We start from the raw sequence: 14,610 nt of genomic DNA, 5'->3' as shown, positions 1-14,610 counted from the left end.
ATGGATGTTCAAATCTTTCCTAATACGGTGCTAAGCAGCCTGGCTAGATTCACTGAAAAAACTTGGGCAGTGAAAAACTCCTTTAGGCATTTCAATCCTGCTCTCTTCAGGACTGACAGCATGCCTTGAAGGTGTTTTACACCTACGTTTCCAGTAATAAACCAGTAGCAGGTTGACCCCAAGTGCACACTGCTGGATGTGAAGAGCTGGATTCAGTAGGTGTGCTCAAGACATTTTCCCTGAACGAAGTCAAGCAGAGATGAGGCTTGTTTGGCTGTCGTTCATAATATCTGGTCCACAGATCAAGTAGGCAGAAGTACTGTAAGAAGTTTGTAATTGACCTCTGTTAACAAATGGTAGCTTAGTAACTAAAAGCATAAATTATTGGCAGGTTTGACCATAAACTTGTGCTGTAGTGAGATTTTTGATTACTGGTTTTCCATTTCACTCCTTGCTGTTTGGATGTGTCTGTACTTAGGTGCATTCATCTGAGAATTGCTTTCAAATCTGTGTTTTTCCCCTGTTTGAAGCAGGGAGTTGGGTACAAGTCCTGAATACACCTCTTGGGACTCCATGCTGGTCCCATCAAGGCAACCCTCAGTGTTTGTAGTGATGTTGTTACTCTCTGCACTAAACTGTAAGATCTTCGGGGCAGAAGATCTCCAGGCAAACAGATTCTTAGTGCAAGTGGTGCTGTTCTTCATGGGATGCTACGGCAAAAGCTCTGCTCCAGAAACCTAAATGCCACTGTTTGTAAATTTAGTAAAGCTGGCAGCAGTGCTCATATTGCACATGAAATGGAGATGCCAGGAATTCAAAACTGAAAAGGCAGGCTTAAATTATAATAGCTAAAAATAAATACCTGATTTTGGGTATGGTAGCTGTGACTTGCAAACCCTTACATTTTCAAAGATGGCTAAATCCCTTCTAAAATTACCTCTTATGAGTAGGGTGGATAAATTAGAATATCACTGGAGTGGATAAATTAGAATATCACCAGCATGTTCCTCACACCTCTGTATTGCCAGCTTAATGAGGAAAATAATGATTTTTTTTGTGAGGTATACTTGAAGGCTTTATTATTAGCTGTATCTTCAGCTGTTAATTAATTTTCAAACTCATCTGTTGGTATATGAAGGACATTTGTGAGGCTGTCTGCCAGCCATCTCTTTCAGTGAATATGTTTCCTTTTCTATTCCTAGTTTTATTAGTATTTGAAACCACCCTACTGTTCCCTTGTCCCAAGCTGAATTGGAGGGTCCAGAAGATTGCAAACCCCATCCCAGCTGTTCAAAATCAGATCAAATATCAGAACCTTGTGAGATAAAGCAACAAGCTGCTTTGTCGATAAAATTAATCCAAAAACTTTCAAATGAGTTTTGCTTGGGTAGACTTCATGCAAGCACCAGTGTTTTTTGTTCATGTCACTCTTACAGCAAATTGTACAGCACAAAATAAGTGTGAAAATGTAAAGCTGTATTAAAAACATGTCATGCATCCTTGCCAGTTTGATGATTGGAAATGATGATCTGGACCAAACTTCTGGAAAATATCTTCCTCTGTAGCTCTGGTACAGTCACAGATGTGTTGGCCAAGGATCTTTTCTGAGTCATTCTCCCTGTGTCAGAGATTTGTTTTTCCCGTGCTTTCCAATTTTAATTGCTATTGAATGCCTCGTAACCTTCCCAGGGCACTGTTGGGCACACATGGGAACACACACGGGCAAAGTCAGTTATTAAACTGGTGAGATTAGCCTGTGCAATAAAAGCTGAAATTGGAGGAACTATGTGCTGGAAATGGTTTTGGATAGCACAGCGAAGGCGAAGAGCAGGCTTAATAACACTGTTGGTTTCTACTTTAATCCATAATTATGCAAGGAAGCCTATTCTTTTCACGGTGAAATCATGGTAAATTTAGATGCTATTTTTTTTTTTTTTTTGTCTGTGCAGAGAGATGTAGTCCCAGGTGGTACCTGGCTCTGTGTTCCTCCTCTCAGCACAGCAGCTCTGCCCCAGCCCTTGGAGGCAGCTACTGCCTGTACTTGTGCTGCTCAGCCACCAGTGGGCAAGTCTGCTGCTGCTGCTGCTGCTGCGACTGCTGCTGCTCCAGCCCAGCCTGCACCACCCCTACTGGATAAGAACGACTTTTACTGCCTTTTGGTACGAGAATAGAGGAGCAGAGAGGGGGTATTCCGCCTGCACGTTCTCTGTAGAACTGACTTTGAGGTGTGATTACACTGCACACAGCAACGCGGTGTTAATGTATGAGCGAGTAGTGAAGTGATTTAGCATCGCGCTATAGTTGTCTGGGCTAATTACGTACCCCAGAGGACTAAATTGCTTTCTGACTAGCCTGGATATCCCTGTGCTGCACCAGGGTGTGCGATGTACATATAACCTAATGTTTTTACCAGCGTGTATGTATATTTAGCTTCGAATAATGTTTAAAATAAAACCTAACCTGTATTTTCTGATTGCTTTTCAGTTGTATCTGTGCTTCCCAATTCAGTTTGGAAGTAGGGGACTGAAGAATGGATGAAATCTGGTTGCATTTTTAGACACAAGTGGTACTGCTTAATGATTTCAGAAATACGTGCATAAATTATAAATAATAACTTGAAACAGTGTTGGCTAAATTCTTAGACCTAGATTTTAAAAGTTAAATATTCATAATTCCTCCTTTGCCATATGTTTTTCTGCCCTTATCTCCCTCCCTCTTTCCTAACAGATCTCCATTTTTTGTTTTCTTTGGCTACAGATGTCTGCTCTTAAAAGGCAAGGTGTTACACTAGGCTTTAACAGCACTTGTTCTAAAGCTCATTCTGAGCTCTGCTGTATAGCATCCTTCAGTCTAGGATTTAACAGTAATGCCCTTTTTTTTTTTTTCTCTGTCTCTGATAATGTTCTTTTTAGCAGAAACATCCCATGTTTCTTTCATAGTGTCATAATGGCAAAGAGGTGTTCACTGATGTAAAAACAAAATGAGATGCTGTAGTACTGAAGAAATTAAAATTACTTTCATTTCCATGTGTATCAGACCATTATAAAGACCCCTGACTCATCTGAGATAGCCACAGATATAGCATGTATTGTGAAATACAAGGTGTAGTTCAATATGACACCACACATTCATAGTTGCTGTAAATAAAAATTGTATGTAACTGGTAAGAAACTGGAATCAGATTGCATGCACAGCAGTATGAAAAATAGAATTTTACGTTTTAAAGCTTAAGTTCAAAGTGCCAAAGGATGAACCAAAACATTGATGGCTGTAAAGAAATCCATTCTACGTGAGCAGAGTGTAGGCTGAATATGAGATGAAGGCGTAGCAGAAGAAAGGTATGAGGCAGCCTGAAGGCTATTCTTATTGATGCAAAGATACCCTGTGTGACTAAAGCAGCCTCCTCAAACTCTGAAGCTTCCTCCTCCACCTGGTAAGCTGTAAGAAGGTGGAGTTACAGGCATGATGGAAGACAGGATCAGAATTCAAAATCATGTTGATAAGTTGATGAGGTGGCCTAGAATCAGCGATAAGAAATGGAATGAAGGCAAGTTGACGGTTCTTTATTTCATAGGAAAAAACTCCAGTGCAGAAAGGCAAGATGGGAGGTAACTGGATCGAAAATGTTATTACAGAACAGAATTTGGAGATTGCAAGGGACCAGAAATACAAATCAGCAATACGACGTATCAGGAAAGGTGCAAACATGCAAGGCAAGGATTAACCTGTTCTGCTCTGCTTGGTGCTGGCCAAAGCTTGAGTGCTGTACAGCTTTGCAGAGCATAGTTTAAGACAGGAATAAAGAAACTGGAAAGATCTGGAGGGAAAAGACAAAGGAATTAAATCTTTACTTATATGTCATGTTTTTAAGCTTATGGTAGCTGTCTGGTAACAGTTTTCTGCTATGTAAAAAGATGTTATACAGCCACTGCATCCAAGAATAACAGCTTAATTTGTAAAAAAGGATAAATTGGACTGAATATGAAGGAAAGTCTAGGTTGATCAATAGGGCATTGTGGAATGACCTTTATGGGTGAGCCACAGGGCTGCCCTTTATCTGCTGGGTTTCTTATTCTGTGCTCCAGAAGTGGTGGATTTCAGACACTGTGAAGAAAAAGAAGCCATTTCTCAGAGTGAGGAAGAGGGGAAAAAAGGTGAGGGAACTCATGGGGAGGCATAGAAGTCTGGGTATGTGTGCGGAAGCAGCAGAGGCTGTGGGATGAAGGAAAAAGTTGGTAACAGACCAGAAATGTGAGGCAGTTGAGGGACCAGGAAGTGAAAAAGTAATGGAAACAGGAAAAAGTGGGGGCAGGCAGAGGTGGGAACCTCTAGTTTTAAGCAAACATTCTGCTTCTCTGCATGAAGGTGGTGCTAGGTGACCTCAGGATGGTTTTTCTCAGCCCTCTATTGTATACTTGTCTGCAAGGAAGTGCAATAAAGTATTCGATTTCTCATCAGCAAACCAAAATGTCCCCTTATTTGCTGAATGCTGATGAAAAATACTTATTCTTGTTGCTAGGACAATTTACCGTATCATACTTGATGTCAAATATGATTTCCACAGTATGTGTAACAAACTTCTTTCAACTTGTCGGCAAACCCATTTTCTGAGAAAGGATTAGTGATGGATTTCGCTTACACCTTGGGTTCCTAGTGCTCCCACTTCGAACACCAGGGCTAGTCCTTTTAACTGGGGCACTGAAATCTTTTTGTCCTGTGCTGCGGTGACTCTTGATGTGCATCTGAACTTATTGCAGTCCTCAGATGACAGAGACAGGCTGTGCACATCCTTCATTAGGATGCAAGTTTTGAGTTGGCACAAGTTGATAAACTCGGATCCGAGGTGTCTGTCTTCCACTAGGAGTTACCCTGTTCCTAGATGTGTAATGGGGCATCATTGACACACGGTTGTACCACATCTTCAAATGATGATGCCCCATCTACGGGGATAGTCCTGACTGTCAGGTTGTATGATAAAAGATGTCACCAAAAAGGACAGAGGAACAGGGCTGGGTGGGGGACCCCAATAACATAATCTGAGAAGTGGCTGCTCCCAATCTCATTTTTTTATTCCTTAGATAAAACCAACATTGCAGTATTTTTTGATTCTTTTCATTTAATTGCCCTATTTCCCTCATAAAATCGTATCTACCTATATTTGCCTTCAAATTCTGTCCTCATCACCCCATAAAATTCAAAATTTAACAAGCTAGTTTTGAAAGTAAGATTGTACTTGTGCTAATATGCAAAGAGATTGACTTGAAGACTGCACCTCGACACTGGAACTCCTGGGAGGAAAACAAATGCATTGTGTTAACTGAACAACCAGACATCCCAGAAGTTCAGTTATCGGTTGTCTGGAAGGAAGCATATCTTCATCTTTAAATGAACAGGTGCATTTCACCCTCATTTATTCTTGGCTTTATACAGGCACATTTCTTTTCTGCTGGTTTTCATGACAGCAGCTGCTTTTGTTATTCATGGAATAATTTCCACGAAACTTCTACAGTTTATCAGTTGATAAGGAGTCTTACCTTTTATCAGAAACTAGACAGCAATGCTAGGCATTATTTTAAGCTCCAGTTATGTGCTGAACAGAAGCTATGTGACCATTTTTGTTTCAAGTAAACAGCTGTCATGAGCTACTGTCTTGTGTGAAAATAATAATCTACCTCCCCACAAACTGAAATTGGCCCCCAAATATATACCTTCATCACATCCATGTTTTCTGTGTGCGAATTCTATTGAAGACGTAATGCTGATTTGTGTTAAAATGTGTGGTTTTTTTCCAAGAAGTACCCACTCATGGTTTGTTGTTGTGTGAGTCCAGAGGGCAACTGAGCACCATGCAGCCACTTGCTCCCCCCTTCCCCCTCAGGAGTGCGGATAGGAGGAAATACAACAGAAGGCTTGGGAATCATGATAAGGACAGGGAGGGATGATTCACCCATTATGGTCATGGGCAAAAGACAGACTTGTTAGGGGAAGAGAAAGAACATCAATTTAATTCAGATACTAACAGCAACAACACTTAACAGACAGAGTGGGGCATCTTAAAAACACCTTCCCCCATCCCTCCCTTCTTCCCCGGCTCAGCTTTGCCCCTGATCTCTCTACCTCCTCCTCCCCCCAGCAGGGCAGGGGGCAGGGGATGGTGGTTATGGTCAGTCCTGCTGCCACTTCCTCCTCAGGGGGAGGACTCCTCACATTATCCTCTCCTCCAGCGTGATTCCCCTCTCACAGCAGACAGTTCTCCATGAACCTTCTCTGACCTGAGTCCTTCCCACAGGCTGCAGCTCTCCCAGCGCTGAACTACAACAGTGGGGGCTGCTTCTCCCCTCACAGTCCCGGCCTCCTTCGGGCGCAGCCCCCTGCTCCGGTGTGGGCTCCTCCACGGGCTGCAGGGCGGCATCTGCTCCACCGGTGACCTCCATGGGGGCAGGGGGTCCTGCCCTCTCACCACGGGATACAGGGGGGTCTCTGCTCTGGAAAACCTCCCCCCTTTCCTCCTGCTCCTTTCTTCCACTGCCCTCAGTGTTCACAGAGGTGTCTCCCTCACAGCTCCAACCCCTCCTCCCAGGTCCCCCTTCTTAAATACGTTATCCCGGAGGTGCAGCCACCATCACTAATTGGCTCGGCCTTGGCCAGAGGCGGCTCCGACTCGGAGCCGGGGGAGCTTCGAGAAGCTTCTCACAGGGGCCACCACTGTAGCCCCCCCCCTGCTACCAAAACCCCCACCACACCCCCAAACCCAGCACAGGTGTTATAGAAGCTTTGCATCATCTGTCTATGATATGCAAATTCTACTTCAGTCTCTTGCTCAGCACAGAAAACACCGCTAACAGCTTGTAAAGATTTTACGCTACGTTTAGGATGAAAAAGTACTCCTCTTAAAAAATACCTAGAAATTACAACAGGACTGCATACGATTAAAACATTTTTTATTATGATTATCTACGACAAAATTAGTTTTTTAAGAGTAAACTGCTGTTTAACATCGCAGAAGTCTTGACAGATTATAAAGCAAAACTTCCTATCTGATTTTTTTGTCAATTCCCCAATCTACTGAAAGCTGCATTAACACACATTTAGATTTTACAAATAAATCAACACAGTTCTAAATGCCCAAGATGTTGCAATATTTAAACTTACAATGTATGTTTTAAATATTTAATCCAAGTAGTGTTAAAGGGACACTGTAAAACTCTGATGACTAAAACTTGGCAATCCTTAACAAAAATAGTCACAGTTCTTTATACTTAAGATGTATCATTTACCTAGTAGTGAATTTCTTATAGTACAAAAAAATTTTCAAGATCCTCAAAAACTACTTTCAACTGGATTATAGCAGCAGTTTACTAACATGCCCCACATTTTGGGCTGTGTTCATGTAAAGCTCACTTCTGAGCTAGGAAATTATTCCCCAGATTTTGGTCAAGGAGGAAAACCCAGGCAATAGATGTTATCGGCATATACTTAATGGACTTAAGCATGCCTTAATAGGGCGTTTTGACAGTGATCTGGACATTTAAGGATCTTGTAGCTGATACTGAGCACAGATTTAAACACAGATGATGGAGGGTATCTTTGCTTTTGCACTGGCATGCCTGTGAGCCTTCTGGGAGGAGCTCAGGTTTTACAATGCAGTAAAATCTGGCTACAGGGCTTCTAATATTGGATCAAATAAACGAACCAATAGCAGTATAACACAAAAGGCTCATTCAGCGTGGTCTCACTCTCCTGATGAACATTTGCATACAAATTAGCAGGCTGTCAGAAGAGGTGTCTCTGTGCCTTATGGCAGGGGGCTATCACCAGTGCTCCTACAGCCTTCTCAAAAGCACAGAGCGATATTACTGCTGGTGTTACCCTGCAGATGGCTAATTTGAAGGAATTCAACTACCATCAGGTAACCTGTGACACCACAGCTTCATCAGGAAAACTGGTGGACCCTTCAGTGCTGTGTATTTCTTCAGCCATTCCAACTTTCCCGCTTGTCACCTCGGATCTGTGCCTCTGAACCCTCGGCTATCAAGAAGAATGTCTGGGCTGCTATGTAAATAGCAGCATGTGTCAGCAGGCTAAAAAAGGAAAACCACACTGTGGAATTTGTTCTGCGCCTCTTCACCGAATGGCTTTTTTGCTTCCCAGGCTAACCTTTTGTATTTCCTCCTCCGGCCAAGTGAGGCCAAGATAAAAATCTCCTGGCTTCATTTATGACTGAAGTCTGCCCACTGATTCAAACTCCTCATGCAATACAACAATGCACTTGGATTTCTCCAAAAAAAGGGACTGTGATACGAGTGATAACAGGTCTTTCAAGTGCTGCATTGCTGCACCTGTCCTGCCCACTCACAATTTTGCTTCAGCTTGGAGACAGGCACTGCTAACAAGAACTAGGCACATCACAACCTATCAGTACAAATCCTGGTGAAGAATATATTCCAATAGTAAAGGCAGGAGTGCAGTGATCTGTGAAAGGAGAAAAGCATTACATAAGATATGCCTTCATAATTTTCAGACAGGGATGCTTTGTATTTTGCAGCTGTTTTTTTCACCAGGATTTACACCAATAGAAGGCTGTCAACTTCCACTTGCCCATGCCTTAGAGCCCAAACTTTGGGCTCCCTTTTTGTTGGGTATGATGAGAGGGGGGGAAAAAGCTTCCCCGTAAAGTGAAAGCCGAACAAAAAAGGCTAAACTGCACTAAAATTTGGGAAAAACATTTGCAGTCTTTTTAGGAAAGTATATATGTCTATATACAAAAATAACATCAGACAGTGTCCTTTTAAAAAAGTTATAGACTGTTAGAATAATTACACAAACTACAACCATTTCAACAGCTTTTAAATATCACACATTCAGTTTTCGTAAGCAAGTTACAACATCATTTAGCATTTCTCAATGTATTCAGCTTTTTTTGGAACAGACTCAAATACAATGCACTTTACTTTTCATAAAAACCATATGCACCAAACACTGAATAAGCAAACAGTGAACAGTTCAAGTTACATTCACTTTGTGGTAACAAGTGTACCGGCTGTTTAATCCAGCAGCTGCAGCAGGGCAAGGTAATGTTAGTGTTTCCATCCTTCCCCTACCACAGAGCATTAACAACCGAGCTACAATCCAGTCACAGAAAAATACTCTTAAACAGCAATAAAACCTTTAAGCTTGTCACAGTCCAGTTCTCCAAATTTACAGAACAACAAACTCTGAAAATAAACTTTTTTTTAATGAGCTCATCAGAAAAAAAACCAAAACACATCAAGCAAGGGCTCAACCCGCTTTGTACAGGCTAGTCTAATACACTAATTCATTAGTTCACAACTTCTCTAATTCCTAACTGGCACGCCTACAAGCAGAACAGTTCCCCAGCCGACGGTGAGAGCGCTCACTCGTGCCCCTCTGCCCCGGCGCAGGCATTCCCTGCACCACATCGGGAAGCGCGAAAGCCTCAACAGTCCGTCTGCTGTTGGATCTGCATCAAAAAGCTTTTTGGATAAGCTGATGTATCTATACCTTCCAGCTTGGAAGTTTGGTCTTTAGCATTTCCATATGTTAGTGGGTTCTAAAGAAACTGCCAGACAGTCGCTTTGCAAAGATGCAGCAGGCACCAAGCGGCAGGTGCTGATGGCTGAAGAATGGCCCTTTCCTCCGTCTGCCCACCGAGTCCTGCCCAGGCACTGCTCTAGCTTTGACCTAACGGCGCTGCTCCCAGCAGACACCATGTCTTAGCATGAGCTGTGTTAGGCCAAAACCTGAGCAGGAGTTGAGTGAATAGTCACAAGCCTAGCGCTACATCCACAAGGTTTCAGGCATGAATGTAAAACCTCTTCTTTTGGCATATATGCATCCGTCAGGATCATAACAAAAATAAAACAATATATTTCAGTCACAGTATGTGTGCAAACATGCCCTGAAAAAATAGAAAGAAAAATGCAGCTTTGGCTAAAGCTACTCACTCACATACTTTTTATAAAAATAGGAATAAAGTAGGCAAAAATAGGGAGAATTTTTGCAGCTCATCTGTATCAATTTGCCAGCTTTTTACTAATGCATACTGCTTTTGCTTCTATCAACACTTTCACAAGCCACTTGTTTTTTTTCAACAGGGAACAGGTCACACAAAACGCACTGTCACTAGGAAGTGACTCTCGAATTTGTAATGCGAAGTGCTATGCTTGCGATGGATCTCATGGCACAAGTTGAAACCTTGTGACAAACTCCAGCCTGCGAAATGTAGTTGGAAGCTAACCGATACAGCCTTTCTGCCCCAAATATGTTAAAGTGCCCAGGCAGTACCTTCTCCACAAGACCTCTGTCCACCAGCTCCATGAGGCGCTGGCAGCTTGTAACGTAGTCACTTATTCTGCTGTAGGGAAGCCAGTCAATCATGGATCCATCGTACACCACGTCTCCGCTGAACAAAATCTTATGGTCTTTGTCGTGTAAGCAAATGCTGCCTCTTGAGTGACCAGGCATGTGCATGACAGTAAGCTGTCGGTCTCCAAGGCTGATCACATCCCCTGCAAACAAGGAAAACATATGCATTTATCGTGTATATTAAACACCATGAAGAATACGACCTACCCATATGCTATATATCCACAGAAAAGAGAGCGGGATATTTATTTTCCTGGTGAGCGCCAAAGAGGCACTTGAAAAATACACTTGACAAAAAGTTAACACAGGCTTGGACTGTATTAATTGAAGCTATTCCCACCCTAATAAACTAAACAATGTGAAAAGAAATGTGACAGAGGAAATAAAACAGGAATCAAACAGAACACATCTAAGCAGGGTCTCCTTTGAAAGTTTACAAAGTAAGTATTTCACAATTTATTATCATTTTGCCCTCACTTAATTCACCTAGAATTGCACTGCTGTTAACTCTGAAAGGCAAAAGGTCTGAACATAAATTGCTGGAGAAGAACCAAGACTGGCCTCCACACACTTTCTTCATCTTCAGATATACAAAAATAGAACTTTCTCAACATTATGTCATTTTTTTTGCCAGCTTAAATGTGAATGCCTTTTCATTGTAGCCACTGAACTGGTACTTTCAGCAGAAAGCCAGTCTAGGGGTGGAAAACAGGCCAAATAAGTCTGCTTGTAAATTGTAATGGCAGCATAATTATAAATGTGCAAAAGGCATTTACAGGTGGTAAATATGTAAACTTTTGGGCTGTGCAGGGAAAGAAGACCAACAGCTGCTCAGAAGCAGCTCCTTAACAACTATATGAAACATTGCTAAAAGAAATAACATCCAGTACAATGTAAAACATCCAGTACAATGTAAAACAATGCATTTCAAGTTCCATGGAGAACAACAAAAAGTTACCAAACCTCTACCATATCAAAAATCTGAAAGTTACAGATTGCCTCACACCACAGACAGGCATGCCACAAATTTACTCAAAACTCAGCAAGTCTGAAGGTACTTAACTCTTGAAAGGAAGACCTTTTGTGAGAGGACCTTTGGTATTTAACTGAAAAGGATTTTTGAAAATGCTCAAACAGTGTTTGGAAGTCACCGAAGAGCTAACTCCTGACCATCCTGTACCCAACAGGGGAATGAATCCTGTACCCAACAGGGGAACATTTGCAGAAGCTGCTAGTTTCAAAATTATCAAATAGAATTTTTAGCCAAATTCTCTTTCAGGGAAATGTTGGGGAGCCTTGGCAGGAAAAAGAAGTAGACTTGACTATTGAGAAGACTGTGCAGAAAATGAATGTATTGGTGAATGAAACCACAGTGGAGGTGGTGAAGTCAATGGAGGAAAGTGTTGCAGTGGGTTTCAGACTGCTCCTGGCACTGAAAGGAATACAAAGAAGCAGAATATGGCATGCAAAATTTAAAGAAGCATGCAGAATTTAAGAAAAACTCTTAAATTCTGAAGCTGAAGGGACCACTAAAGGAAACTGTGAGTCCTAGAATATACAAGTTACAGGAAAACACTAAATGGTAAGGCACAGTACAAGTAGATGCAATTTTAGCTAGAACAGGCGAAATTAAAGGTGCTTGAAACATCTAGTAAGATTAAGGTAACGCAAAAACTAAACAAACGAAGCAAGCAGAAGCTGCGGTTTTGGATTGTAACAGATTATTGCCCTTGCCCCTGGGCACGTTCTGTATTTTCAGTATTACTGGATAGCCTGACCCCACAGCAATCACACACAGTGGAGATGACATGCCACTTCCACGCAGTATGTCTCAATAAATGTTATCTTAGAAACTCTGATGTTACTTTGAGAGCGAGTGTGCTTGTTCTTTTACATTATTTTCTCAATAATTCCTCCCTTTTAAAGAAAAAACAATTGAATCTGTTGACTGACTATAGCTGAGTGTCACATCACATCTTCTCTGAAGCCTTCAGTAAGTTCAGTTCTGCTTTTCCAAGCACCTATGTGGGACGGTGTAATACAGCCAAGAAGAGACCAAGTCCCCTGCAAAAGGTGTCACCTGTCTGTCACACTGCTACCCTTTAACTTCTGCTTCACTGTGTTGTACAGTTAGGTTGGTTGTTGCCAAAATAACTTAGTTGTTGTTACTTATGAGAGACAAAATGGAATTTTTTATCTGTAACAGGTCACTTCTGTGAATTTTACATAATTTAGGTAAATTCTGTAAAAATACATATTCCTCGCAGCACGTATTATTTAGGTAACTTCTGTAAAACAAAATCCATATTCTTCGCAGTATGTATTTCAATGAATTGCTTTGTTCCTTACACTGCTATACCTCGATGGTTTATAAATAATCTGGGTCACCAGTCGCCAGAACTGACAGACATGGTGACATACTGTTAGCAGCCTAAGGCTAAACCTGGGATGCTCAATTAATCACTCAAATCACTGTTGAGTGATTTTCATTCTAAGAAAAAAAATCCTGCACCAACAGGAAAACAGGTCAGGCAAGCCCAGGGTATTTTATGCCCGTTTCTCCATTCCTGTCAATATTTTCAGAACTGGTAGAAACAAGAATTTGACCCACTACGTATCTTTTTCGTTCCACATTGAGGCCTGCGGATGGCTTGTCGATATGCAAAGCAGGTTGTGGAGACCAAACCGAAGTGAAAAAATACCGGTTTACGTGCTGCATGAGGGGCTGCCTACCGCAGCTGGAGAAGAGGGGCAGCCAACCCACAGCTGTCACCCTGCGACCCCAGATTCACAATTCACAGAATCATCTCGGTTGGAAAAGCCCTTGCGGATCCTCCAGTCCAAGCATTAACCTCCCACTGGCCGTTCTCACAGAATCACAGAATCATCTAGGTTGGAAAGGACCTTGAAGATCATCTAGTCCAACCGTTAACCTAGCACTGACAGATCCCAACTACATCAGATCCCTAAGTGCTATGTCAACCCGCCTCTTGAACACCTCCAGGAATGGGGACTCCACCACCTCCCTGGGCAGCCCATTCCAACACCTAACAACCCGTTCTGTAAAGAAATACTTCCTAATATCTAGTCTAAACCTTCCGTGGCGCAACTTGAGGCCATTCCCTCTTGTCCTATCACTTATTACTTGGTTAAAGAGGCTCATCCCCAGCTTTCTGCAACCTCCTTTCAGGGAGTTCTCAACTCCACCAGATCCCTCAGCGCTGGGTCAACCCGACTCTTCAACCCCTCCAGGGATGGGGACTCCCCCCCTGCCCTGGGCAGCCCATTCCAACGCCCAACAACCCCTTCTGCAAAGAAATCCTTCCTAAGAGCCAGTCTGACCCTGCCCTGGCGCAGCTTGAGGCCATTCCCTCTTGTCCTGGCACTTGTTCCTTGGGTCAAGAGACTCATCCCCCCTCTCTGCACCCTCCTTTCAGGTAGTTGTAGAGGGCCATGAGGTCTCCCCTCAGCCTCCTCTTCTCCAGACTAAACCCCCCCCCCCCCCAGTTCCCTCAGCCGCTCCTTATGTATCATAATTCACGAGAACACCCGTTCGCGACACCTTCCCCTCGGGCATCCCCCTCGGCCCCACGCCCGGACACGAATGGAAAGGGAGAAGCTAAACCGCGGGCCGGGCGGCCGCCCTCACCCTCCTGCAGCAGGCGGCTGGGCCGGACGGGCGGGACGCGGAACTGCCGTGCCCGCCAGCCGGGCCGCGGCGGCCGGGCCACCTCCCGGTCCGACAGCCAAGTGACGGCCTCGTAGTTGTCGCCTCGCAGCAGGGCCGCCGCTTCGGCGCTGTGCACCGCCACCTCCTCGAAGTGCTGCAGCCCGCCCGAGTGGTCGAAGTGGACGTGGGTGGCGACGGCCAGCAAAGGCCGCGGGCCGGCCCCCTCGGCCGGCGCCAACAGCCCGGCGGCGCGCAGGTAGTCGGGGAGGCTGCGCAGCCCCAGCCCGGCATCGATCACCACGTCCCGCTGCGAGCCCCGCACCAGCCAGATGTTGGCCCGGTTGCCCGATTCGTAAAAACGTTCTTGGATCCAGAAGATGCCGCCGCCCAAGGGCTTGTGGGCGAACCACTCCAGCGCCGACATGGCCCGGCCGCCGTTCCTCCACGACGAGCCGACACCCGCCCCCCCCCCGCCCCCCTCTCCCCTCTCCCCCGCCTTCAGCGCCGCGGCGGCGGCGGCGGCAGGCGGGGCGGCCCCGGGCCCGGCCCACTGC

The 14,610-nt window shown here is 44.0% G+C and overlaps 1 protein-coding gene across 1 annotated transcript; it reads right to left on the bottom strand.

The window, feature by feature from the left end:
* Positions 1-6,924: 6,924 nt before the first annotated feature.
* Positions 6,925-14,505, bottom strand: MBLAC2 (metallo-beta-lactamase domain containing 2). The gene is made up of 2 exons (XM_074813106.1): positions 14,036-14,505; positions 6,925-10,529 (listed from the first exon to the last, which is right to left on the bottom strand). Exons 1-2 carry the CDS (start codon positions 14,478-14,480, stop codon positions 10,144-10,146), a joined length of 831 nt encoding a protein of 276 aa, XP_074669207.1. The 5' UTR covers positions 14,481-14,505; the 3' UTR covers positions 6,925-10,143.
* Positions 14,506-14,610: the final 105 nt, after the last annotated feature.

The sequence above is a fragment of the Strix aluco genome, chromosome Z (assembly GCF_031877795.1).
Source record: "Strix aluco isolate bStrAlu1 chromosome Z, bStrAlu1.hap1, whole genome shotgun sequence".
Lineage (NCBI taxonomy): Eukaryota > Metazoa > Chordata > Aves > Strigiformes > Strigidae > Strix > Strix aluco.
This window is presented reverse-complemented; position numbering and strand designations above follow the sequence as displayed.